The sequence below is a fragment of the Bos indicus genome, chromosome 13 (assembly GCF_029378745.1).
Source record: "Bos indicus isolate NIAB-ARS_2022 breed Sahiwal x Tharparkar chromosome 13, NIAB-ARS_B.indTharparkar_mat_pri_1.0, whole genome shotgun sequence".
Classification (NCBI taxonomy): Eukaryota; Metazoa; Chordata; class Mammalia; order Artiodactyla; family Bovidae; genus Bos; species Bos indicus.
Genome location: NC_091772.1, coordinates 20,207,137 through 20,234,071, shown reverse-complemented (window position 1 = coordinate 20,234,071; position 26,935 = coordinate 20,207,137). Strand labels below are relative to the sequence as shown.

Below are 26,935 nucleotides of genomic sequence, written 5' to 3'. Positions count from 1 at the left end.
AATGTACATGTTGCAGTAATGACAGTTAGGCTTCATTAGATAGTGTTTGTTTTTGTTTGATCTAAACTGTATTTGTGTAGCTGGGTCAAAATTCCCTAGTTCTGTCATTGTTATCTGTTTCTCTTCTTTAGTGGTTATCTCTTGAGCCTGTATAAAGAAATCTTTTATTTGGTTATCAAGGTTAATGGAGAGAAGTAGACATTTTCAAGCCTGGACAGGATTAATATTTAAAACTGCCTGTTTTGTTGCAGCATCAGCAAGCTGATTTCTTTTAGCTTCTGTAGTGTCAGATTTGGAATGAGTGCCCTATTGTTTCAATAATTGCTAACTGTTTTGGCACCTATATTACAAAACATTTTTAAAGTTCTCCTGAGGAGGTTAAAAAGCTCATTGTTTTAATAGCATTCCAAAATTATGTGCCATTTCAAAAGCATAGTGACTGTCACATAAATATTTGTTATCCTGGTCTTTAGCTAGTTTACAAGCTAGAGTTAAGAGTTTTAATTTGGCTTGTTATGTTGCCTTTGTTTCTGATAAATAAAAGTTTTTAATTATGTCCGCTGTGGATATTATTGCATATCCAGCTCAGTAAGGTCCCTGTTTATCCTTTAAGTAGGACCCATCTGTAAATTAAATTAGATCAGCCTTATCAGTAAGGAGCTTACCTTATCAATAAGCATCTCAAAGATGGAGAAGCTCCATACAGTCAGCAAAAACAAGACCGGGAGCTGACTGTGGCCAGGATCATGAACTCCTTATTGTCAAATTAAGACTTAAATTTAAGAAAGTGGGGAAAACCACTAGACCATTCAGATATGACCTAAATCAAATCCCTTATGACTATACAGTGGAAGTGAGAAGTAGATTTAAGGGACTAGATCTGATAGAGTGCCTGATGAACTATGGACGGAGGTTTGTGACACTGTACAGGAGACAGGGATCAAGACCATCCCCAAGAAAAAGAAATGCAAAAAAGCAAAATGGCTGTCTGAAAAGGCCTTACAAATAGCTGTGAAAAGAAGAGAGGCAAAAAGCAAAGGAGAAAAGGAAAGATATACCCATTTGAATGCAGAGTTCCAAAGAATAGCAAGGAGAGATAAGAAAGCCTTCCTCAGTGATCAGTGCAAAGAAATAAAGGAAAACACCAGAATGGGAAAGACTAGAGATCTCTTCAAGAAAATCAGAGATACCAAGGGAACATTTCATGCAAAGATGGGCTCGATAAAGGACAGAAATGGTATGGACATAACAGAAGCAGAAGATATTAAGAAGTGGCAAGAATACACAGAAGAACTGTACAAAAAAGATCTTCACGACCCAGATAATTACAAAGGTGTGATTACTCACACTCACCTAGAGCTGGACATCCTGGAATGTGAAGTCAGGTGAGCCTTAGGAAGCATCACTACGAACAAAGCTAGTGGAGGTGATGGAATTCCAGTTGAGCTATTTCAAATCCTGAAAGACGATGCTGTGAAAGTGCTGCACTCAATATGCCAGCAAATTTGGAAAACTCAGCAGTGGCCACAGGACTGGAAAAGGTCAGTTTTCATTTCAATCCCAAAGAAAGGCAATGCCAAAGAACGCTCAAACTACCGCACAATTGCACTTTGTTTGAATTTGCTTTCTAACATAATTTCTATAGTCTAAAATAAATACAAAATAAATAGCATGTCATTTCCAAAAAAGCATAAAGTGAGAAATGCATATTAAAATGATATATAACATAGCCATATTTATTTAAGAATGTATTCCAGTATCAAATGGCAAAGTTCAACTTAAAACTTCAATTATTTTTGCACCAACCTAATATTAACAGAAAATATTAAGAAAACTCAGAAAAAGAGCAACTAGTGTTTGAAATCTAGGAATATTAATAACAATAAAATACTTTCCACACACTCTCTTTTAGACTCTTCTCATAGTTTTCATAGCAGATCACACATTATAGTTATCTAATGATAACTGCATAAACTGGGAGAAACTGCCATAGTTCACATGTATAAATTTGCCATGTAGGGATTTCCCAGTAGATTTTTTTTTTTTATCTAGTGGGCTGAATTCTTTATGTAGCTCAGGGTGAAGTACCAAACGGAAATGGTATGCCTGTACATCAAGGCTCAGTGTCAAAATCAGAGACTCAAGTGAAGAAACCAAGCTTTCACAAAGGGGAAAGGCTTAGTAGTAAGTGCAAAAGCTGCAAAAAGCTTTATATTGCTTTAATTAAACTCATTAGAAGATGTTTTTATTTTGGTTCATATTATACATTTTGAGCATAAATTTTATAGAAATTCTATACTTTCACTAAGGTATGAATACCATGAGATAATTAGAGGAAAAAAAGCAAGTATATTGATGCCTTTGTTGGAATTTCTGTCCTTAATATTATTTTGTGACTAGAAGATGAATGCCTCAAGGACAAGAGCAGGTGAATAATTGTCTCTCCACAGTTGTGAGCCTTTCAGCCAACTCCAGGTAGTTATGGGAACAGAAGCCCAGTGGATTTCTAAACATGTGGCAGGGGTCTTTTGCCATAAGTTCCAGTGGAAAGGGATGTTTCTGATATAAGAGGCATGTTGGAGGACTTTTAGGGTACCCTGTTTTTTGTATCCTCACTGAAATGAAACAGCCTTTTTGGTAACATCATTGATCAATTTCATCAAAGACTGCTCCTAGGTAACTTCTAGTGCAAGTGGTTGCAGAGTCCCACTAACTGCTGGGCTTCTTTTCATTTGTTGGAACTGAATAGCGCAAGGTTATGGTATGCCTCTTGGAGATCACACTCAGGAGTTTCAATAGGGTACGAGGTACATAAGTGTGTGTACTAATGGCCCAGCCAAGAGCCACTGGTGGGTCCACAGGGCATCTAATGCTTGTTGTATGTGTCCTTGTCTGGGTCCACTTGAGTGAAAACTATTCCTCCCTGTAAGAGCAAGGCCACTTAGAAATCGTGACCTGTGCACTGATTACAGATACTGGAGCTGTTTGGTGGCCATGTACAGGACAGTAGTAAGATATCGCAAGTCCTATATAAGCTTAAACTGACTGGGATCACTTGTATGCAGATGAATGCATACAAAGTACATACAAAGTGTATTGGATTTATCAGGTTTGGGACTTCGAGTACCTTTACTTTGGAGAATCACCTGTATGTCAGTTACAGTGGCAGGGTACCATCAAGGCTCAGGGCTGTACTATAGCATTGACCTACCAGAATTGGTAACATGTGTATGAGGCTGTGTGCAATGATCAAGTTTGTTATTCCGATGAGAAAAGTCTCATAGGGACATTTCTATTCATTAAGCTTAGCAATGAGAACAGTTAAATCTTTTCTTCCCATGAATTTGTTGGATAAGACATAGGAGACACTGTTTAGTCTGGAGGTTCTCAGTCTTATCTGTGCCCCGAAAACTGCCCCTAAATGCAGCAGGTCCCATCAGGGCTTAGGCTGAATGTAAGTGCAGGTTCACTCACATAAGAACTACATCTGTGTCAACAAACATTCAGTAGTGGAAGCCATGCAAATGGAGTTCTGTGGTTGCCTGACAGGATACACTCAAAGGTAGGCTTTGATCTAGGGTGTCCTTAGTAATGGCCTCCAATGAACAACCAGAGAGAGTTGTCTTTTTCCCTCAGTATCTGGTGTTGGAGGTCATGGTCACCTCTGCACCAGTCACCAAATGACTCTAGAAATACAATATCCCTGCTCCCTACTTTGAGTTCTGACTTTGGCACACATGCTCAGATAACCACTGATGATGTTGGAATATTGACCTAATCCCTAATGTTGCTTATGATTTAAAGCTGGGAGGTTTGAATAAAAATAACGGAGGCTTCTCTGACTCACGTCAGTGTCACTTGGAGCAGAGGGAGGAGCATTTGTGTCAATATTAGTTACAGGTGCCATCGCAATTTGGACTTTAGTGAGCAAGTGTGCTGGGACTCATTGACCACTACTCGACTAGGAGCTCTTTGGTAAAATGCCTGTTAATATTCTCCTTGAGGCCCCAGTGGTTAGGAACTAGACCTAGAGATTTCTTTGGGAAAATTTTTAACTAGATCATCTAGGGGTGGGTGTCCATTAGCATTTTTAGGTCTGTTCAGTGGTCAATTAGTACTGTTTTGTTGGTAGTTACTTTTCCCATGTCTTGAAATTTGTCAGTCATTGTGCCGTGAACCAACAGACATCACCTTATAAGTAAGTTTAACTGAGCTCAAAAACCAGTGAAGTTGGCCTGAAGGAAAGTAAATAGAAATATGAGTCTTATCAGAAATATTTTTAATGTCCTCACTCCACCTGTGACTTTAGAGACCACCAGTGTGGCTCATGGAGCCTTTAAGAAAACCTCTGCAAGTGATGATCCAAGTGTGTTTTTCAAGGCAAGGGGAATTCCAGTGTAAGGGCTCTTCTGTTGGAGCCAAACATGCACTCAGCCAAGGAAGGGAAAGGTCCTAGGTGCTCACGTCTCTGATCCCTCTTTTCCTCTACCTCATTGGGCAATAAGGGACTGGCACATCATACAGTTCATTGTACAGTGAGAGGCCCTACAGTGTACGGTCTCCCTCACCTAGTTTAATAAAATGACTTCCTCTTCATGCAGGCAGACTACCTTAGTCACTGATGTTTCTCTAAGTTGCTAGGCAGAGCAATCCTCAGGACCTTGTATGTTTTTAATTAAAGTATGAATCTCAACAACTCACTGCCCATAGACTGTTAGTTCCAGGACATACTAAAGCTGACAGTGGTTCCAGGGTGCAATTCAGCATGCAGGGCCTCCAAAGACTCTGGACCCATTAGTAGCTGTAAAGTTGCTTCTCTAATTTTCTCAAAGCCTATGTGTCATTGAGCATCTTGGTAGGTGAATCAGAGGCTAAGGGAATAGACAGTTGTTCTACTTCAGAACTGAAAAGTTATGCAAATAATCCAGGCACAGATGATGGATTAAGATGAGGCATACAGTGGAATATTACTCAGTCATGAAAAGCGTGAAATACTGCTATTTGCAGCAACATGTGCAGACCCAGAGAGTATTATATAGAGAGACAAGTCAACAGAGACAGGCAAATACTGTATGATACCACTTATATTTAGATTCTAAAAAACAAATGTGTATACAAAATAGGAACAGACTCACATATATAGAACACAAACTTGTGGTTATCAGAAGGGAGATGAAGGATGGGAAGCACCATCAGGGGTTTAGGATGAACAGATACAAACTACTGTGTATAAAATAGGTAAGCAACAACAATGTACTATATAGCACAGGGAATTATATTCATTATCTTGTAATATAGTCTGCAAAAATAGTGAATCACTATGCTGTACACCTGAAACTAACACAATATTTTAAGTCAACTTCAATTTGATGAAAACGTTGGAAATAACACAGTAGCACTTTCCACATCCCTGTGGCATCAACTTTAGTAGAGTCATTTCCCTGCTAGCAGAGTGCCTTGTGGGTCTCTGGTAGCTCCCTCACCACCATGTCCTGCATGCTGGTTGGTACTTCCCAAAGTGTTCCCTCCACACAAGCACTGGGCTTCGTTGACCACAGTGCTCCTTGTGCTAACTTGGTAATCAGAGAAAAGAAATGCTAGTTTCTGAATAGGCCTATTAGCATAGCAACTGAACCCAAGGTTACAATGAACCATTTATTATTCACTTACCCTCAGGGTGTAGGCTGTAGATCAGACAGGGAAGATCACCAGCTCCATTGTGTTCCCTTTCACACCATGGAAGAGCCCCTGCCAAGGGGCAGACCACATCAGTGCAGACTGAGGTGAGGGGTGGCCTCCCAGCTGAAGGAACCCCAAACAAAAGGCTCCTTCCATTTTATGGATCCCAGGGCCCCAGTAGCTAGGGTTCTAAAGAGCATCAGCATGATTACTCATTTGCTCCATCCTGTAATGCTTCACACATGGTTTCAGAATACTTTGCACATACTGTTAGGACAACAGCCAAGTTTGAAAATGATCTCATGACTTGACTGTCATTGACTTTCCCCTACCCACCCCACTTCCATATCCAACTGTGAGGGTTTGTATTAAATACCATACCAATGAATTACTGCTTTTATTTTGCTTTCAGCAGATTCATATCATTTACTTTTTCTTTCTACTCCATCTTCTTACCCTTATGGCTTAATTATACTTTGAAATATATAGGGCATGAATCTACTTCCAAAAGTTAAAAAATTGTACAAAGAGATATTTTTACAGGCTTATCCTTCTTTTTTCAATCTTCCTTCTCATCTTGTACCCAACCAAGTACATTGATTTATGATACTTTTCCTGGGTTTGACCTATTTATTTATCTTTCCTTGTTTTTTCTCATTTCTTTTTCTTCCTTACCCAAAGTTTACATGCTAGATTTTCCCTTTTTAGTTTTTTTTTTAACTTAACTTTATTCCTAGAAATCCCTTATAGAAATCCCTGTAAGTCAGTATATAGAGATTAATTTCATTCAGATTATAGGTCTAGGTACAGCTGTTTGTCCCACAGTGTTTACCATAATTTATATTATAAATCAGTGGGTAATATATACCTTAGTTTATTTAACTGAATTTTTATCTTTAGAATTTATATGGTTTAGGGTATTGTACATTTACAAACTTGTTGTAATGAGGAACCATGGACATATTCATTTGTATTTTTAGTTAAATAAGCCTGTACTGGCCTATAGTATAAATAACCTAGGAAAACTTGAGACCTTATATATATATATATATGTGTGTGTGTGTGTGTGTGTGTGTGTGTGTGTGTGTATGTGCATATCTAAACACAGACACATGTATATAAAATGTCCAGAAATATTACTGAAACAGCTTCTTTATGGTATACCAGTTAAAAATGTTCTCATAAGGTTTATTTCACATCTGACATTATGGTTCAGTTCAGTTCAGTCACTCAGTCATGTCCGACTCTTTGCGACCCCATGAATCACAGCACGCCAGGCCTCCCTGTCCATCACCAACTCCCGAGTTCACCCAAACTCATGTGCGTCGAGTCAGTGATGCCATCCAGCCATCTCATCCTCTGTCGTCCCCTTCTCCTCCTGCCCCAATCCCTCCCAGCATCAGGGTCTTCTCCAATGAGTCAACTCTTCACATGAGGAGGCCCAAGTATTGGAGTTTCAGCCTCAGCATCAGTCCTTCCAATGAAAACCCAGGACTGGTCTCCTTTAGAATGGACTGGTTGGATCTCCTTGCGGTCCAAGGAACTCACAAGAGTCTTCTCTAGCACCACAGTTCAAAAGCATCAATTCTTTGGTGCTCAGCTTTCTTCACAGTCCAACTCTCACATCCATACATGACTACTGGAAAAACCATAGCCTTGACTAGACGGACCTTTGTTGGCAAAGTAATATCTCTGCTTTTTAATAAGCTATCTAGGTTGGTCATAACTTTCCTTCCAAGGAGTAAGCATCTTTTAATTTCATGGCTGCAATCTGCAGTGATTTTGGAGCACAAAAAAATAAAGTCTGACACTGTTTCCCCATCTATTTCCCATGAAGGGATGGGACCCATTATGGTAATTTACTTATAAAAACTTTGTCAAAATATGAGAATATATGCTGTATATTGTTACAAATTTGAAATCTAGAGAATTCTTAGTAGATCTGTTTTTCTATAAAGGAACTCAGTATATTTCTTTTATGTAGCTTATGATGATGCTCCAGACAAAACTCCTGTGCTTCAGCATCAAGAATCAGTGCCAAAACTTCCAATACAGGAACAGAAAACCTCCAAAGGAGGAGAACACATCAGTAAGTGTAACAATTACTATTATTGCTATTTTAGTCCCTGAGTCATATCCGGCTTTTTTGTGAACCCATGGATTATAGCCCACCAGGCTCCTCTGTCCATGGGATTTCCTAGGCAAGAATACTAGAGTGGGTTGCCATTTACTTCTCCAGGGGATCTTCCCAACCCAGTGATTGAATTTGTGTCTCCTGCATTGGCAAGCGGATTCTTTACTGCTGAGCCACCTGGGAAGCCCATAAAATTATAGATGCCTTTAAATTAAAAAAAAAAAAAGTCTCATCATATTTTTCTTTAGTTCAGGAATATATGTTTGAACGTTTAATTTATAGTAATTTTACACTTTGATCTAACTCTGAATAGTATAAAACAACTACAGAGGAAGAACCATTTAGCATTTGGTTGGAATTTCTTCTGAATAGACTATTTCATGGAGAGACTTCTGCATTCAGTGTTCACCAAGGCCCAAAACTTGTATGCAGTCTCTGAAAGGGTGTCTGCTTTCAGCCAGCAAATACAAGATTAGGGATCTGAGAGCCAGGTGGGCACCTCTGATGTGTGGCCATGTTCTTTTGCCACAGACTCTAATAGGCATCAGAAAGGTTACTGAGACCTGTAACTTAAAAGGCTGTGGATTTGATGAAAGGAAAAGTGTTGCCTGTGTAGGCATTTGCAGGGCCTCCAGGGCATTCTGTTGTCAGGCCCCACTCAGCATGCAGGTCTTTTTGGTAACCTGGTCTCTGGGTGCTGTCATTAAGGTGACCCTGTAGGGGGATGTGTGAGTACCAGTATCTGCTACCATATGTGAATCCCACCAGTCATTGGGCATCCTTTGTATTGTTGGGACTGAGAGTCTGAGCATGACTAAAACTTGGCAGTTATTGCCTCCTGAGAGAGAACTACTCTCCTTTCCCAGTTTATTCCCAGGAATTTCCCATGAGTCATAGGTCCTTATCCCTTGTCCATGATAATGTCCTAGACATAGTGCCACATGTGGGTCAAAATGGCATCCAGTTCTGGTTGGGTAGTACCCTTGCCTGTACCATGTAGGAGACATTGATTATATGTGGAGGTTGGTGCTCCATCTGGGAGTTGGACTTTCCTGCTCAACCTTCTGGAAGGACATTTGTTCAGTCTCTTAGTTGTGTCTGACTCTTGGCAACCCCATGAACTGCAGCATGCCAGGCTTCCCTGTCCTTCACTATCCCCCAGAGTTTGCTGAAACTCATGTCCATTGTGGAGAAGACAATGGCACCCCACTCCAGTACTCTTGCCTGGAAAATCCCATGGATGGAGGAGCCTGGTAGGGTACAGTCCATGGGGTCGCGAAGAGTCAGACACAGCTGAGCAACTTCACTTTCACTTTCATGCATTGGAGAAGGAAACGGCAACCCACTCCAGCATTCTTGCTTGGAGAATCCCAGGGACAGGGGAGCCTAGTGGGCTGCCGTCTATGGGGTCGCAGAAAGTTGGACACGACTGACGCAACTTAGCAGCAGCAGCATGACCATTGAGTCAGTAATGTCATCCAACCAACACATAAAACACATTTTTAGATATCCCCTTCTTCTCCTGCCACAATCTTCCCCAGCATCAGGGTGTTTTCCAATGAGTCAGCTCTTCACATCAGGTAGCCAGAGTAGTGGAACTTCAGCTTAAGCATCAGTCCTTGCAATGATATTCAGGGTTGATTTCCTTTAGGATTGACTGGTTTGATCTCCTTGTTGTCCAAGGGACTCTTGAGAGTCTTCTCCAGCACCATATTTCAAAAGCATCATTTCTTTGTAGTTCAGCCTTCATTATGGTCCAAATTCTCACATCCATCCATGACTAGTGGGAAAACCATAGCTTTGACTAGATGGTCCCATAATTTCATCACTCCACTAGCCGTAATGCTTCCTAAAGCCCACTTGACTTCACATTTCAGGATGTCTGACTCTAGGTAAGTGACTAACAATTGTGCTTATTTGGGTCATTGAGACTTTTTTATACATTTCTGTGTATTCTTGCCACCTCTTCTTAATCTCTTCTGCTTCTGTTAGGTCCTTGCCATTTCTGTCCTTTATTGTGCCCATGTTTGCATGAGATGTTCCCTTGATATCTCCAATTTTCTTGAGGAGATCTCTAGTCTTTCCTATTCTATCGTTTTCCTCTATTTCTTTGCATTGTTTGTTTAAGAAGTTTTTCTTATCTCTCCTTGCTATTCTCTGGAACTCTGCATTCTTTTGATTATATCTTTCCCTTTCTCCTTTGCCTTTTATATCTCTTTTTTTCTCAGCTCTTTATAATTCCTCCTCAGACAACCATTTTGCCTTCTTGATTTCTTTTTCTTTTTGGATAATTTTGGTCACCGCCTCCTGTACAATGTTACGAATCTCCGTCCATAGTTCTTCAGGCAGTCTTTCTATCAGATCTAATCCCTTACATCTATTATTCACTTCCACTGTATAATCATAAGGGATTTGATTTAGATCATATCTGAATGGCCTAGTGGTTTTCCCTACTTTCTTCAATTTAAGTCTGAATTTTGCAATAAGGACTTCATGATCTGAGCCACAGTTAGTCAGCTCCGGGTCTTGTTTTTGCTGACTGTATAGAGCCTCTCCATCTTTGGCTGCAGAGAATATAATCAGTCTGATTTTGGTATTGACCATCTAGAGAAATCCATATGTAGAATCGTCTCCTGTGTTGTTGGAAGAGGGTGTTTACTATGACCAGTGGGTTCTCTTAGCAGAACTCTGATAGCCTTTGCCCTGCTTCATTTTGTACTCCAAGGTCAAACTTGGCTGTTACTCCAGATTTCTCTTGACTTCCTTCTTTTTCATTCCAATTCCCTATGATGAAAAGGACATTTTTTTTTTTTTTTTTTTTGGTGTTAGCTTAAAAGGTCTTGTAGGTTTTCATAGAACTGTTCAGCATTTCAGCATTAGGGTTTGGGGACATAGTCTTGGTTTACTGTGATGTTGAATGGTTTGCCTTGGAAATAAATCAAGATCATTCTGTCGTTTTTGAGATTGTACCTAAGTACTGCATTTCAGACAATAACATTAAAGGTGTAGTAAAACCTGTTACAGAAAAGCCAAAGTGAACCTGATGATCTTGTAGACAGGGATGCTGTAAAGGGCATTTGTAATATGAATTGCTTCATACCTATTTCCTTCAGCTGGGTCAAGAGCCTCTAGGGAAGTTACAGTGTCATTACATCAGGCCAGTGTCCTGATCTGTACCACAGCATTAAGCTGCCTATAGTTAAGTCTGTAGGCAGGTAAGGCCATATGCACAGATTGTCTTAGCTGTTGAATGGAGAAGGAATCTCACAGAGATGTTTGGTTCACTCAAACAGGGCAGGCATTACTTTTTCTCTTATTAGTAGTTGTTTCTGGAGACAAGTCTGTAGGCACTGGTAGTCTGGTAGGTTTACAGTCTTCCATGTGCCCCACTGAAATGATTCTGAGTACAGCAGTGCTCATCACGGCTTGGGGCTGATGTGAATTGGAGTTCACACAGAAAATATATCTGCACTAATTATGTATTCAGTTGTGGGGGCTATGAAATAGAGGTTTATAATGCCCAAAGGCACCTGCAGAATGGTCAGGTTTAATTAAGGGTCAAAAAGCATTACTTTTCATCATGGCATCCTCTCATCATGGTATCAGAGTTGTGGAGATAATAGTTATTGGTAAAGTAGAAGCCAAATGGCCCAATAGATGGGCTCCCCTCTTTGCCACTTTGAAGTCTGAGTTGGCTTATATCATCAGATGCTGCTGGGGACAAAAGGATGTTACATAGTCTAATCCCTCATCTTATTTATTTTGAAAAGCCAAGTGTTCTAGGTAAAAATAGAGTTGTCAGATTCATCTTAAGGTCACTGTGGGTAGCAGGGGACTACCTGGTCATCAGTAATAAATTTCATCAATGTTTTGAGTCTCACAGGGCTGTGTTGGCCTCCATGGTTCACTTTATGGCACAAGATGAGTGGTAGAGAGTCCATCCATCCCTTCCTTGAGCCTCCATTGCTGGGTAACTAGACAGCGTTTCGAGTGGCAGGGAGCTCACCATGCATGGACAGTTTTCAGAAAATAAATGTCAGCCAGAGGAATAAGGAAATTGTCTCAGGTGTTTGTGTCTTTTTTCCGCATCCCCTCCCTTGTCCTCCTTGGACACAGTGGCCCCTGTCAGGGAACTCAGAACCAGGGGTTCTGTTGAGACACAGCCAACAAGGTGTCAGTGTCCCGCCCTAAATTAAGAAGAGTAGCTCCTCCATGGTGGAGTCTGTATAGTCTCCTCTGGTTGCTGGTCAAGTGAAACTGAGAAACCTGAATTCTCTTTCATTAGACATGAGTGTCAGAAATTCACCACATCTTGGAGTATACATCAGTGTCATAGATAGGCTGAGAGTAAATAGTAGTCACTAGGTATGGCTTAGCCAGCCATGTCTGCAGTGACTTTTATGAGCTACTGGCACAGTGGTAAAGAATCCACCTCCCAACACAGGAAACTCAGGAGACATGCATTGCATCCATGGGTCAGGAAGATCCTTTGTAGTAGGAAATGGCAACCCACTCCATTAACCTTGCTTAGAAAATTCCATGGACAGAAAAGCCTAGCAGTCCATGAAGTCGCAAAGAATCAGATGCAACTAAGCACACATATGGGTATGTTGTTTTTGGTTTATATTTCCTGTATTTATTTTTTTTATAATTTTATTTTTGGATGTTTTGGGTGTTCACTGCTGTGGGGGCTCTTCTCTAGTTGTGACGAGCGGGGGCTACCCTCTAGTTGTAGTGTGAGGCCTTCTCGTTGTGGTGGCTTCTCTTGTTGAGGAGCATAGGCTGTAGGGCACACAGATTTCAGTAGTTGCGGCACATGGGCTCTAGAACACAGGCTTAATAGTTGTAGCACATGGGCTTGGTTGCTCCGAGGCATGTGGGATCCTCCCAGATTAGGGATCGAACCACATCTCCTACATCCACAGGCAGATTCTTTACCACTGAGCCACCAGGGAAGCCCCCTCCTTTATTTCCTTTTTTATAGATTAGCATCTTTTGTCATTTTTTAAAATTCCCTTTCATTTTTTTCTTAAAAGATGGCACACTAGGTATTCTCTCTTTAAGGTTTTTTTTTTGGTCCATTAAAAGTTAATTCCTAGAAATGCTTCCAAGTCAGTTTGTTGGGATCTTCATTCCTTTTATACCTGTTTGTCCAGGTATTTGTACAACTGTGTGCCACTTTATAGCCCATAGTCTGTATTTTCATAGTTTACATTTGTTACTTTAGCTACCAGTCTCCTATGCTGGCATGTTTAAGTGATTTTGAGTTTTTTGTAATTATAAATATGCTGCTATGCATTACCTTACACATATGTATTTTCTTTGTTTGATCTATCAATATATATTAGGCAAAAACAATAAGAAATATCCGAAGATGAGAGTCTACTATAAAACATATTTGAAGTCTAGAAATATTAATGATGTGGTAAAATACCTTCCTTACGTTCATTAAGACTCTTCCTAGTTTTCACATAAGATCTCACATTATAGTGATGTTCTTGTACCTTCATGACAACCCACTCCATTGCTCTTGCCTGGAGAATCGCAGGGACGGAGTAGCCTGGTGCGCTGCCGTCTATGGGGTCGCACAGAGTCGGACACAACTGAAGTGACTTAGCAGCAGTAGCAGCAGCAGCTGCTGTTCACTCTTATAACAGCAGCTGCTGTTATAAATTTGAAATCTAGGGATTTCTCAATAGATCTCTCTTTTTTTTTTTTTAATTTAGTGGGCTTAATTCTTCTCTCTGTACAGCTCAGGATGAAGTACTAGATGGAAATCCTATGTTGGAGCATCAAGACTCCAGGTCAAAATCAGAGATTCACGTGAAGAAACCAAGTTTTCACAAAGGGGAAACACTTACTAGTAAGTATAGTTAGATAGCATCACCGACTCAATGGGCAGGAGTTTAAACAAACTCTGGGTAATATTGGAGAACAGAGGACCCTGGTGTGCTGCAGTCCATGGGGTTGCTAAGAGTTGGACACGACTTAGGAACTGAAGAACAATGAAAACTACAGAAAAGTTTTAATTATTATAAATTAAGCTCATTAGAAGATGTTTTTATTTGGTTTCATGATTATATATGTTTGAGGTATATTTTATAGAAATAATACACTTTGACTAAACAGTGAATACCATAAGCTACTTAGAGAAAAAAGCAGAAATATTGATACCTTGGGTTGAAAATTCTATTCTTTTTTTTTTTTAAACTTTACATAATTGTATTAGTTTTGCCGAATATCAAAATGAATCTGCCACAGGTATACATGTGTTCCCCATCCTGAATCTTTCTCCCTCCTCCCTCTCCATACCATCCCTCTGGGTCGTCGCAGTGCACTAGCCCCAAGCATCCAGTATCGTGCATTGAACCTGGCATCTCGTTTCATACATGATATTTTACATGTTTCAATGCCATTCTCCCAAATCTTCCCACCCTCTCCCTCTCCCACAGAGTCCATAAGACTGTTCTATACATCAGTGTCTCTTTTGCTGTCTCGTACACAGGGTTATTGTTAGCATCTTTCTAAATTCAATATATATGCGTTAGTATACTGTATTGGTGTTTTTCCTTCTGGCTTACTTCACTCTGTATAATAGGCTCCAGTTTCATCCACCTCATTAGAACTGATTCAAATGTATTCTTTTTAATGGCTGAATAATACTCCATTGTGTATATGTACCACAGCTTTCTTATCCATTCATCTGCTGATGGACATCTAGGTTGCTTCCATGTCCTGGCTATTATAAACAGTGCTGCGATGAACATTGGGGTACACGTGTCTCTTTCCCTTCTGGTTTCCTCAGTGTGTATGCCCAGCAGTGGGGTTGCTGGATCATAAGGCAGTTCTATTTCCAGTTTTTTAAGGAATCTCCACACTCTTCTCCATAGTGGCTGTACTAGTTTGCATTCCCACCAGCAGTGTAAGAGGGTTCCCTTTTCTCCACACCCTCTCCAGCATTTATTATTTGTAGACTTTTGGATCGCAGCCATTCTGACTGGTGTGAAGTGGTACCTCATAGTGGTTTTGATTTGCATTTCTCTGATAATGAGTGATGTTGAGCATCTTTTCATGTGTTTGTTAGCCATCTGTATGTCTTCTTTGGAGAAATGTCTATTTAGTTCTTTGACCCATTTTTTGATTGGGTCATTTATTTTTCTGGAGTTGAGCTGTAGGAGTTGCTTGTATATTTTTGAGATTAGTTGTTTGTCAGTTGCTTCATTTGCTATTATTTTCTCCCATTCTGAAGGCTGTCTTTTCACCTTGCTAATAGTTTCCTTTGATGTGCAGAAGCTTTTAAGGTTAATTAGGTCCCATTTGTTTATTTTTGCTTTTATTTCCAATATTCTGGGAGGTGGGTCATAGAGGATCCTGCTGTGATGTATGTCAGAGAGTGTTTTGCCTATGTTCTCCTCTAGGAGTTTTATAGTTTCTGGTCTTACATTGAGATCTTTAATCCATTTTGAGTTTATTTTTGTGTATGGTGTTAGAAAGTGTTCTAGTTTCATTCTTTTACAAGTGGTTGACCAGATTTCCCAGCACCACTTGTTAAAGAGATTGTCTTTAATCCATTGTATATTCTTGCCTCCTTTGTCAAAGATAAGATGTCCATATGTGCGTGGATTTATCTCTGGGCTTTCTATTTTGTTCCATTGATCTATATTTCTGTCTTTGTGCCAGTACCATACTGTCTTGATAACTGTGGCTTTGTAGTAGAGCCTGAAGTCAGGTAGGTTGATTCCTCCAGTTCCATTCTTCTTTCTCAAGATCGCTTTGGCTATTTGAGTTTTTTTGTATTTCCATACAAATTGTGAAATTATTTGTTCTAGCTCTGTGAAGAATACTGTTGGTAGCTTGATAGGGATTGCATTGAATCTATAAATTGCTTTGGGTAGTATACTCATTTTCACTATATTGATTCTTCCAATCCATGAACATGGTATATTTCTCCATCTATTAGTGTCCTCTTTGATTTCTTTCACCAGTGTTTTATAGTTTTCTATATATAGGTCTTTAGTTTCTTTAGGTAGATATATTCCTAAGTATTTTATTCTTTCCGTTGCAATGGTGAATGGAATTGTTTCCTTAATTTCTCTTTCAGTTTTCTCATTATTAGTGTATAGGAATGCAAGGGATTTCTGTGTGTTGATTTTATATCCTGCAACTTTACTATAGTCATTGATTAGCTCTAGTAATTTTCTGGTGGAGTCTTGAGGGTTTTCTATGTAGAGGATCATGTCATCTGCAAGTAGTGAGAGTTTTACTTCTTCTTTTCCAATTTGGATTCCTTTTATTTCTTTTTCTGCTCTGATTGCTGTGGCCAAAACTTCCAAAACTATGTTGAATAGTAATGGTGAAAGTGGGCACCCTTGTCTTGTTCCTGACTTTAGAGGAAATGCTTTCAATTTTTCACCATTGAGGATAATGTTTGCTGTGGGTTTGTCATATATAGCTTTTATTATATTGAGGTATGTTCCTTCTATTCCTGCTTTCTGGAGAGTTTTTATCATAAATGGATGTTGAATTTTGTCAAAGGCTTTCTCTGCATCTATTGAGATAATCATATGGTTTTTGTTTTTCAATTTGTTAATGTGGTGTATTACATTGATTGATTTGCGGATATTGAAGAATCCTTGCATCCCTGGGATAAAGCCCACTTGGTTATGGTGTATGATCTTTTTAATGTGTTGTTGGATTCTGATTGCTAGAATTTTGTTAAGGATTTTTGCATCTATGTTCATCAGTGATATTGGCCTGTAGTTTTCTTTTTTTGTGGGATCTTTGTCAGGTTTTGGTATTAGGGTGATGGTGGTCTCATAGAATGAGTTTGGAAGTTTACCTTCCTCTGCAATTTTCTGGAACAGTTTGAGCAGGATAGGTGTTAGCTCTTCTCTAAATTTTTTGGTAGAATTCAGCTGTGAAGCCGTCTGGACCTGGGCTTTTGTTTGCTGGAAGATTTTTGATTACAGTTTCAATTTCTGTGCTTGTGATGGGTCTGTTAAGATTTTCTATTTCTTTTGGTCGAGTTTTGGAAAGTTGTACTTTTCTAAGAATTTGTCCATTTCTTCCTCGTTGTCCATTTTATTGTCATATAATTGTTGATAGTAGTCTCTTATGATCCTTTGTATTTCTGTGTTGTCTGTTGTGATCTCTCCATTTTTGTTTCTAATTTTATTGATTTGATTTTTCTCCCTTTGTTTCTTGATGAGTCTGGCTAATGGTTTGTCAATTTTATTTATCCTTTCAAAGAACCAGCTTTTGGCTTTGTTGATTTTTGCTATGGTCTCTTTTGTTTCTTTTGCATCTATTTCTGCTCTAATTTTTAAGATTTCTTTCCTTCTACTAACCCTGGAGTTCTTCATTTCTTCCTTTTCTAGTTGCTTTAGGTGTAGAGTTAGGTTATTTATTTGACTTTTTTCTTGTTTCTTGAGGTGTGCCTGTATTGCTATGAACTTTCCCCTTAGGACTGCTTTTAAAGTGTCCCACAGGTTTTGGGTTGTTGTGTTTTCATTTTCATTAGTTTCTATGTAAATTTTGATTTCTTTTTTGATTTCTTCTGTGATTTGTTGGTTATTCAGCAGCATGTTGTTCAGCCTCCATATGTTGGAATTTTTAATAGTTTTTCTCCTGTAATTGAGATCTAATCTTACTGCATTGTGGTCAGAAAAGATGCTTGGAATGATTTCTATTTTTTTGAATTTACCAAGGCTAGCTTTATGGCCCAGGATGTGATCTATCCTGGAGAAGGTTCCATGTGCGCTTGAGAAAAAGGTGAAATTCATTGTTTTGGGATGAAATGCCCTATAGATATCAATTAGGTCTAACTGGTCTATTGTATCATTTAAAGTTTGTGTTTCCTTGTTAATTTTCTGTTTAGTTGATCTATCCATAGGTGTGAGTGGGGTATTAAAGTCTCCCACTATTATTGTGTTATTGTTAATTTCTCCTTTCATACTTGTTAGCATTTGTCTTACATACTTCGGTGCTCCTGTGTTGGGTGCATATATATTTATAATTGTTATATCTTCTTCTTGGATTGATCCTTTGATCATTATGTTAGTGACCTTCTTTGTCTCTTTTCACAGCCTTTGTTTTAAAGTCTATTTTATCTGATGTGAGTATTGCTACTCCTGCTTTCTTTGGTCCCTATTTGCATGGAAAATCTTTTTCCAGCCCTTCACTTTCAATCTGTATGTGTCCCCTGTTTTGAGGTGGGTCTCCTGTAGACAACGTATGTAGGGGTCTTGTTTTTGTATCCATTCAGCCAGTCTTTGTCTTTTGGTTGGGGCATTCAACCCATTTACGTTTAAGGTAATTACTGATAAGTATGATCCCATTGCCATTTACTTTATTGTTTTGGGTTCGAATTTATACACCGTTTTTGTGTTTCCTGTCTAGAGAATATCCTTTAGTATTTGTTGGACAGCTGGTTTGGTGGTGCTGAATTCTCTCAGCTTTTGCTTGTCTGAAAAGCTTTTGATTTCTCCTTCATACTTGAATGAAATCCTTGCTGGGCACAATAATCTGGGCTGTAGGTTATTTTCTTTCATCATTTTAAGTATGTCTTGCCATTCCCTCCTGGTTTGAAGAGTTTCTATTGAAAGATCAGCTGTTATCCTTATGGGAATTCCCTTGTGTGTTATTTGTTGTTTTTCCCTTGCTGCTTTTAATATTTGTTCTTTGTGTTTGATCTTTGTTAATTTGATTAATATATGTCTTGGGGTGTTGAAAATTCTAAAGATTACTTGGTGATGACCAGCAGATCAATGCCGCAAGGACAATCAGTTCAGTTCAGTTCAGTCGCTCAGTAGTGTCCGACTCTTTGCAACCCTGTGAGTCACAGCACACCAGGCCTCCTTATCTATCACCAATTCCACAAGGACAATAGCAGGTGAATAATTGGCTCTCTGGAATTTTTGTGCCTTTCAGCCAGCTTCAGGTAATTATGGGAACAGAAGCCCAATGGATGCCTCTACCCATGACAGGGCCCTTGTGCCATGGAAGGTCATGGAGATCATGGTCACCTCTGCCCCAGTCACCAAATGACTCTAGAAATACAGTATCCCTGCTCCCTACTTTGAGTTCTGACTTTGGCACACATGCTCAGATAACCACTGATGATGTTGGAATATTAACCTAACCCCTAATGTTGCTTATGGTTTAAAGCTGGGAGGTTTGAATAAAAGTAATGGAGGCTTCTCTGACTCACATCAGTGTCACTTGGAGCAGAGGGAGGAGCATTTGTATCAATATTAGTTACAGGTGTCATCACAATTTGACTTTAGTGTGTGCTGAGACCCATGGCCCACTACTTGGCTAGGAGCTCTTCGGTAAAATGCCTATTAATGTTCTCTTTAAGGCCCCACTGGTTAGGAACTAGACCTAGAGATTTCTTTGGGAAAATCTTTAACCAGATCGTCTAGGGGTAGGTGCCCATTAGGATTTTTAGGTCTATTCAGTGGTCAATTAGTACTGTTTTGTTGGTAGCTTCTTTTCCTATGTCTTAAAATTTGTCAGTCAGGATCTGCATTGTGCTGTGAAGTAATAGACATCATCTTATAAGCAGGTTTAATTGAGCTTAAAAACTGGTAAAGTTGACCTGACGGAAACAAAATAGAAATCTGAGTCGGATCAGAAATATTTTTACTGTCCTTTCTCCACCCATGACTTTAGAGATCAGCAGTGTGGCTCATAGAGCCTTTAAGAACCTCTGTAAGTGATGATCCAAGTGTGTTTTTCAAGGCAACGAAAATTCCAATGTAAGGGCTCTTCTGTTGGAGCCAGATGTGCACTCAGCCGAGGAGGGGAAAAGGTCTCAGGTGTTCATGTCTCTGATCCCCCTTTGCTTCTACCTCATTGGGCAAGAATGGACTGGCACATCATACAGTGGGTTCTACAGTGACAGGCCCTACAGTGTACCCTCTCCCTCACCTAGTTTAACAAAATGACTTCTTTTTCACAGAGGCAAACTACCTTAGTCAGCAGAGTCTCTCTGAGTAGCTAGGGAAAACAATCCTTAGGACTCTGCTTTCTTTTTTCATTAAAGTGTGAATCTCAACAACTCACTGCCTCATAGGCTATCTGTTGGTTCCAGGGCATGCTAGAGTGGTCAGTGCAATTCAGCGGTACAATTTAGCATGCAGGGCCTCCAAAGTTTCTGGACCCATCAGTAACTATAAAATTCCTTCTCTAGTTTTTCAGAGCCAGTGTATTGAGTCTCTCATCTGAGTCATTCAGCATCTTGTTAGGTGAATCAAAGGCTAAGGACAAAGACAGTTGTTCTCCTTCAGAACTGAAAAGCTTATGCAAGGAATTAGGCACAGATGACGGGATTAAGATGAGGTATACAATGGAATGTTACTCAGCCATGAAAAGGAGTGCAGCTCTGACATTTGCAGTTACATGAATGGATTCCAGAAAGTAGTTTATAGTGAGACAAATTAGAGAGAGAAGGACATATACTGTATGATATCACTTATATCTGTAATCTCAAAAATAATAAAAATGAATGTGTTTACAAAGTAGAAACAAAACTCACAGATATAGAGCACTAACTTGGGGTTATCAAAAGGGGGATGAAAGATGAGAAGGACAATTGTGGTGGTATGAACCAATACAAACTACTATATAAAATAGATACGCAGCAAGGATATACTATAGAGCACAAAGAATTATACCCATTATCTTGTAATAACCTATAATGGATTATACTCTGAAAGAATAGTGAATCACTATGCTGTGTACCTAAAACTAGCTCAGCTGGTAAAGAATCCACCTACAATGCCGGAGACCCCGGTTCGATCCTTGGGTTGGGAAGATCCACTGGAGGAGGGATAGGCTAACCACTCCAATATTCTTGAGCTTCCTTGGTGGCTCAGCTGGTAAAGAATCTGCTTGCGATGTGGGAGACCTGGGTTTGATCCCTGGGCTGGGAAGATCCCCTGGAGAAGGGAACGGCTTACCCACTCCAGTATTTTGGTCTGGAAAATTCCACGGACAATACTCTGTGGGGTCACAAAGAATCAGACGGGACTGAGTGACTGACAACATAGTATTATGGTACTAAATCAACTCTTTAGAAATTTATATGCAGGTCAGGAAGCAATTGGATATGGAACAACAGACTGGTTCCAAATAGGAAAAGGAGTACGTCAAGGCTGTATATTGTCACCCTGCTTATTTAATTTATATGCAGAGTACATCATGACAAACACTGGGCTGGATGAAGCACAAGCTGGAATCAAGATTGCCGGGAGAAATATCAATAACCTCAGATATGCACATGACACCACCCTTATGGCAGAACGTGAAGAGGAACTAAAAAGCCTCTTGATGAAAGTGAAAGAGGAGAGGGAAAAAGTTGGCTTAAAGCTCAACATTCAGAAAACGAAGATCATGACATCCAATCCCATCACTTCATGGCAAATAAATGGGGAAACAGTGGAAACAGTGTCAGACTTTATTTTGGGGGGCTCCAAAATCACTGTAGATGATGACTGTAGCCATGAAATTAAAAGACGCTTACTCCTTGGAAGGAAAGTTAAGACCAACTTAGCATACTCAAAAGCAAAGACATTACTTTGCCAACAAAGGTCCTTCTAGTCAAGTCTGTGGCTTTTCCAGTAGTCATGTATTCCAGATTCGATGCACGATACTGGATGCTTGGGGCTGGTGCACTGGGAAGACCCAGAGGGATGGTATGGGGAGGGAGGAGGGATGAGGGTTCAGGATGGGGAACACATGTATACCTGTGGCGGATTCATTTCAATGTTTGGCAAAACCAATACAATATTGTAAAGTTTAAAAATAAAGTAAAATTAAAAAAAAATAAAGCTGAGCACTGAAGAATTGATGCTTTTGAACTGTGGTGTTGGAGAAGACTCTTGAGAGTCTCTTGGACTGCAAGGAGATCCAACCAGACCATCCTAAAGGAAATTAGTCCTGAATATTCATTGGAAGAACTGATGTTGAAGCTGAAACTCCAGTACTTTGGCCACCTGATGTGAAGAGCTGACTCATTTGAAATGACCCTGATGCTGGGAAAGATTGAAGGCGGGAGGAGAAGGGGATGACAGAGGATGAGATGGTTGGATGGCATCACTGACTCAAAGGACATGAGTTTGAGTAAACTCCAGGAGTTGGTGATGGACAGGGAGGCCTGGCGTGCTGCAGCCCATGAGGTCGCAAAGAGTCCGACATGACTGAGCAACTGAACTGAACTGAAATCAACTCCAGTTTAATCAGACCTTTTGCAAACAGTGCAGTAGGTACTCTTGAGAGCCACATGGTATCCCCTAGTTTATGAAGTTCATTTGCCTCATTGGCAAAGTCCCCTTTCTGTATCTTGCAAGTAATCTGGTGGTAGCTCCCTCCCCACGATGCTGTGCGTGCTTATTGGTACTTGCCACCATGTTCCCTCCACAAAAGCACTGGGCTTCATTGACCACACTTCTCCTTGTGCTAACTTGGTAATGAGAGAAAAGAAATGCCAGTTTCTGAGTAGGTCTATTAAGATAACAACCAAACTCAAGGTTACAGTGAATCATTATTCACTTACCCTCAGAGTGTAGGCTGTAGATCAGACAGGGGAGATCACCAGCTCCATTGTGTTCCCTTTCACACCATGGAAGAGCCCCTGCCAAGAAGCTGACACATCAGTGCAGACTGACGTGAGGGGTGGTCTCCCAGCTGAAGGAATCCCAAACAAAAGGCTCCTTCCATTTTATGGATCCCAGGGCTCAGGTAGCTAGAGTTCTAAAGAGCATCAGCATGATTACTCATTTGCTCCATCCTGTAATGCTTCATACATGGTTTTGGAATAACTTTGCACATACCATTAGGACAACAGCCAAGTTTGAAATTGATTTCATGACTTGACTATGGTCAACTTTCCCCTACCCACCCCACTCCCATGTCTAGCTGTGAGGGTTTATATTAATTACTGTAACCATGTGTTATTCCTTTTATTTTTCCTTCAGCAGTTTTGTTTTATTACGTTTGCTTTCTCTTTCCATTCCATATTCTTGTCCCTATTGGTTTAATTATATTTAGAAATACATAGAGTTGAGTCTTCTTCAAGAGTTAAGTAGTACATAAAACAGTGCTTTTAGAGGTTTATCATTCTTTCCTCAGTCTTCCTCTCCTTTTGTAGATATCTATGTACATTATTTGGTGATTGCTTTCCTGTGTTTTCTCTATTTTTTTCCCTCTCTCTCCTTGTTTTTTCTCATTTCTTCTTATTCTTTACCCAAAGTTTCCATACTAGCTTTCCCCTTTTCAGTTTTTTTCCTAAGTTAGCATTATATCCAGAAATCCCTCCATGTCAATATCTAGTGATGGGTTTCACTCAGATTATAGCATAGGTACAGCTGTTTCTACACATTATGTACCATGCATTATATATACCATTGTGTTTAATTATGGTTTCTTTAATCTTCTTTGCTTTAAAATGTATACACTTTTGAATATTTTGCACTCACAAATATGATCTGTGTATCTATGAAGGAACTTAAGGAATCTCTTTTGTGTAGCTTCTGATAATGATGTGCCTGACCATACTCCTGTGCTTCAGCATCAAGATTCAGTGTCAAAACTCCCAGTGCAAGTACAGAAACAGATAACTCCCAGAGGAGGAAAGCACAGTAGTAAGTACAACAGTTATAGATTCCTTTAAATTAAAAAAAATTAATCTCATTAGATTTTTCTGTTTAGTTCAAGAATGTGTGTTTGAGCATATGCTTGCTTGTGTTTATGTGTGTGCTCAGTCCCCACGGACTATAGCCCAACTGCCAGGCTCCTCTGCCCATGGAATTCTCCAGGCAGGAATACTGGAGTGGGTAGCCATTTCCTACTCCAGGGGATCTTTCCAGCCCAAGGATTAAGCCCAAATCTCTTATGCCTCCTGCACTGGCAGGCAGATTCTTTACCACTGTGCCACCTGGTTTGAGCATAAAATTCATAGTGTCACTTTGATCTAAATGTGAATGTGAAAGTTGTTCAGTCATGTCCAACTCTTTGCAACCCCAGGGACTATACAGTTCAAAGAATTCTCCAGGCCAGAATACTGGAGTGGGTAGCCTTTCCCTTCTCCAGGGAATCTTCCCAATCCAGGGATTGAACCCAGGTCTCCTGCATTGCAGGCAGACTGATTACAGGTGGGCTACAAGGATAGTGATCTAAATGTGAATAATAGCCAGGTAGCGCTAGTGGGAAAGAATCCACCTGCCAATGCAGGAGACACCTGGGTTCAATCCCTGGATCGGGAAGATCCCTTAGAGTAAGAAATGGAAACCCACTCCAGTATTCTGGCCTGGGAAATCCCGTGGACAGAGGAGCCTGGTGGGCTACACTCCATGGGTTCGCAAAGAGTCGGACATGACTGAAGCGACTTAACATGCATGCACGTGAATAATATAAAACAGTTAGAGAACAGGAACCATTCAACATTTGGTTGGTATTCAGTAAGGTGTCTGCCTACAATTCAGGAGACCCGGGTTCAATCCCTGGGTCAGGAAGATCTCCTGGAGAAGGAAATGGCAACCCACTCCAGTATTCTTGCCTGGAAAATCCCTTGGACTGAGGAACCTGGTAGGCTGCAGTCCATGGGGTCGCAAAGAGTTGGACGTGACTGAGCAACTTCACTTTGACTTTCTTTCTTTATTGGTATAAGACTCCATTGTAGAGAGACTTTGCACTCAGTGTCCACCAAGGCCCGGTAACTACTTAGTAGTTTTTCCAATGGATTCTACACTTTTAGTCAGCAATAGGAGATTAGGGTCCAAAAGCCAGGTGGGCACCTCTGATGTGTGGCTGTGTTATTTTGCCACAGGCTCCAGTAGGCATCAGAGAGGTTGATGAGACCTATAACTTAAAAAGTCAGTGGATTCAGGAGGGCAAGTAAGAGGGTTTCCTGTGTAGCCAGTTGGAGGACCTCCAGGGCCTCCTATAATTACAGGTCTTTTTGGTAATCTGATTGCTGGGTGCTGTCATCAGGATGGCCGTGTAGGGGGATGTGTGAGTACCAGTGTCTGAACAGTCGCACCAGTCGCTGGGCATCTTTTGTATTGTTGGGGCTGAGAGCCTGAGCATGACTAAAACTTAGCAATTATTGCCTCTGAAGAGATACCCACTGTCGCTTCCCAGTTTATTCCCAGGAATTGCCTGAGTCATGGGTCCTTTTGCCTTGTCCATAGTAATGTCCTAGACATGTTGCTACATGTGGATCAACATGGCATCCAATCCTGGTTGGGTAGTACCCTTGCCTGGACCAAGTAGGAGACATTCTTTATTATAGGTGAAAGGCTAGTGCTCCATCTGAGAATGAGACTTGCAGCTCATGGCCTTGTGGAAGGACATTAAAGGAGTATTGAAATGTATTACAGAAAAGGCAGACAGATCCTGATCATCTGTGTGGACAGGGATGCCCAAATGGGCATTTACAATATGAATTCCTTCATACCTGTTTCCCTTAGCTTGAGCAAGGGCCTCTGTGGCAGTCGCAGTGTCAGTTAAGGCCAGTGTCCCGATCTGTACCATAGCATTAAGCTGTAGTAAGTAGTCCTGTAGTCCAGTCCAGGCACGCAAGGCTGATTGTGTAGGTTTACTTAGTTACTGAATGGAGAAATAATCTCACAGACATGTTTGGTTCACTTAAACTCATCAAACAGGGCAGGCATTCCTTTTTCTCTTCTTAATAGTTGTTCTGAATAGAAGTCTGTAGGCACTGGTAGTCTGGTAGGTTTGCAGTCTTCCATGTGCCCCACTGAAATGACCCTGAGTGCAGCAGTGCTCATCACAGCTTGGGGTTGATGTGAGTTGGAGTTCACATAGAAAATACATCTGCACTACTGATGTATTCAGTAGTGGGAGCTATGAAATTGAGGTTTGTAATGCCCAAAGGCACCCGCACTATGGTCAGGTGTAAGTAAGGGTCAGAAAGCATTCCTGTGTTCCTCTAATCCTGGTGTCAGAGTTGTGGAGATAACAGTCATTGGTAAAGTAGAAGCCAAATGGCCTAAGGTATGCAATCTTCCCCTACTGCACTTTGAACTCTCATTTGGCATACATCATCAGATGCCACTGGGGATAAGGATGACGGTCTAATCCCTAATCATGTTTATTTTGAAAAGTCAAGTATTATAGGTGAAAATAGGCAGAGTTGTGGAATTCATCTTAGGATCACTGCCAGCGGGGGAGAGCAGAGGGAACACATTATTGATACTAAGTATCATCATTATTAGTACTAAGTATCATCACTGTTTTGATTCTCATGAGGCTGTTTTGGCCTCCATGGTCCACTTTCTGGCACAAGATGAGTGGTGGAGAGTCCATCCATCCCTTTCTTGAGCCTCCATTGCTGGGTAACTAGACTGTTTCCAGTGGCAGGGAGTTTACCATGCCTGGACAGAAGTTTTCAGAAACTAAGTGTCAGCCAGGAAAGGAAGGAGATTGTCTCAGGTGTTTGTGTCTTTTCTTCCGCGTCCCCTCCTTTGTCCTCCTTGGACACAGTGGCCCCTGTCAGGGAACTCAGAACCAGGGGTTCTGTTAAGACACAGCCAGCAAGGTGCCAGTGTCCCACACTAAGTTAACAAGAGTAGCTCCTCTAAGTGGAGTCTATGTAGTCTCCTCTGGTTGCTGGTCCGGTGGAACTGAGAAACCTGGATTCTTTTTCTTTAGACATGATTCTCAAAACTTCAGTATATCTTGGAGTATACATCAGTGTCAGAGAGAAGCTGAGAGCAAATAGGAGTCACTGGGTACAACTCAGTCAGCCATGTCTGCAGCGACTAATTGACCCACTGTAATAGTTTTTGGTTTTTATTTCCTATATTTCCTTTTTAAAAGACGAATACATTTATCACTTTTTTCAAGTTCCTTTTCTTCATGTCTTCCTTCCTCCTGCCTTCCTGCTTGCCTGCCTGTAGCATACTATATATTCCCTGTCAGGTTGTTTCTTGCCCATTAAGAGTTAAATCCTAGAAATGCTTCTGAGTCAGTTTGTTGGGTCTTCATTCCTTTTATACTTGCTTGTACAGCTGTGTGTGCCACATTATATCCCATAGTCTGTGTTTTCTTAGTTTACATGCATTACTTTAGCCTACCAGTCTCCCATGCTTTTATATT

At 40.4% G+C, this 26,935-nt stretch overlaps 1 protein-coding gene across 15 annotated transcripts in view; it reads left to right on the top strand.

Moving 5' to 3' along the window:
* The window catches only part of CCDC7 (coiled-coil domain containing 7), a 275,288-nt gene that overhangs the window by 129,625 nt on the left and 118,728 nt on the right, over positions 1 to 26,935 (top strand). For 14 of the 15 annotated variants that reach the window (XM_070800783.1, XM_070800790.1, XM_070800784.1 and 11 more), the window contains 3 exons: positions 7,664 to 7,768; positions 13,566 to 13,676; positions 23,344 to 23,457. In XM_070800783.1, coding sequence (XP_070656884.1) covers positions 7,664 to 7,768; positions 13,566 to 13,676; positions 23,344 to 23,457 — 330 coding nt within the window. The remainder of the gene's footprint in view (positions 1 to 7,663; positions 7,769 to 13,565; positions 13,677 to 23,343; positions 23,458 to 26,935) is intronic. The other variant, XM_070800785.1, reaches the window with a different exon arrangement.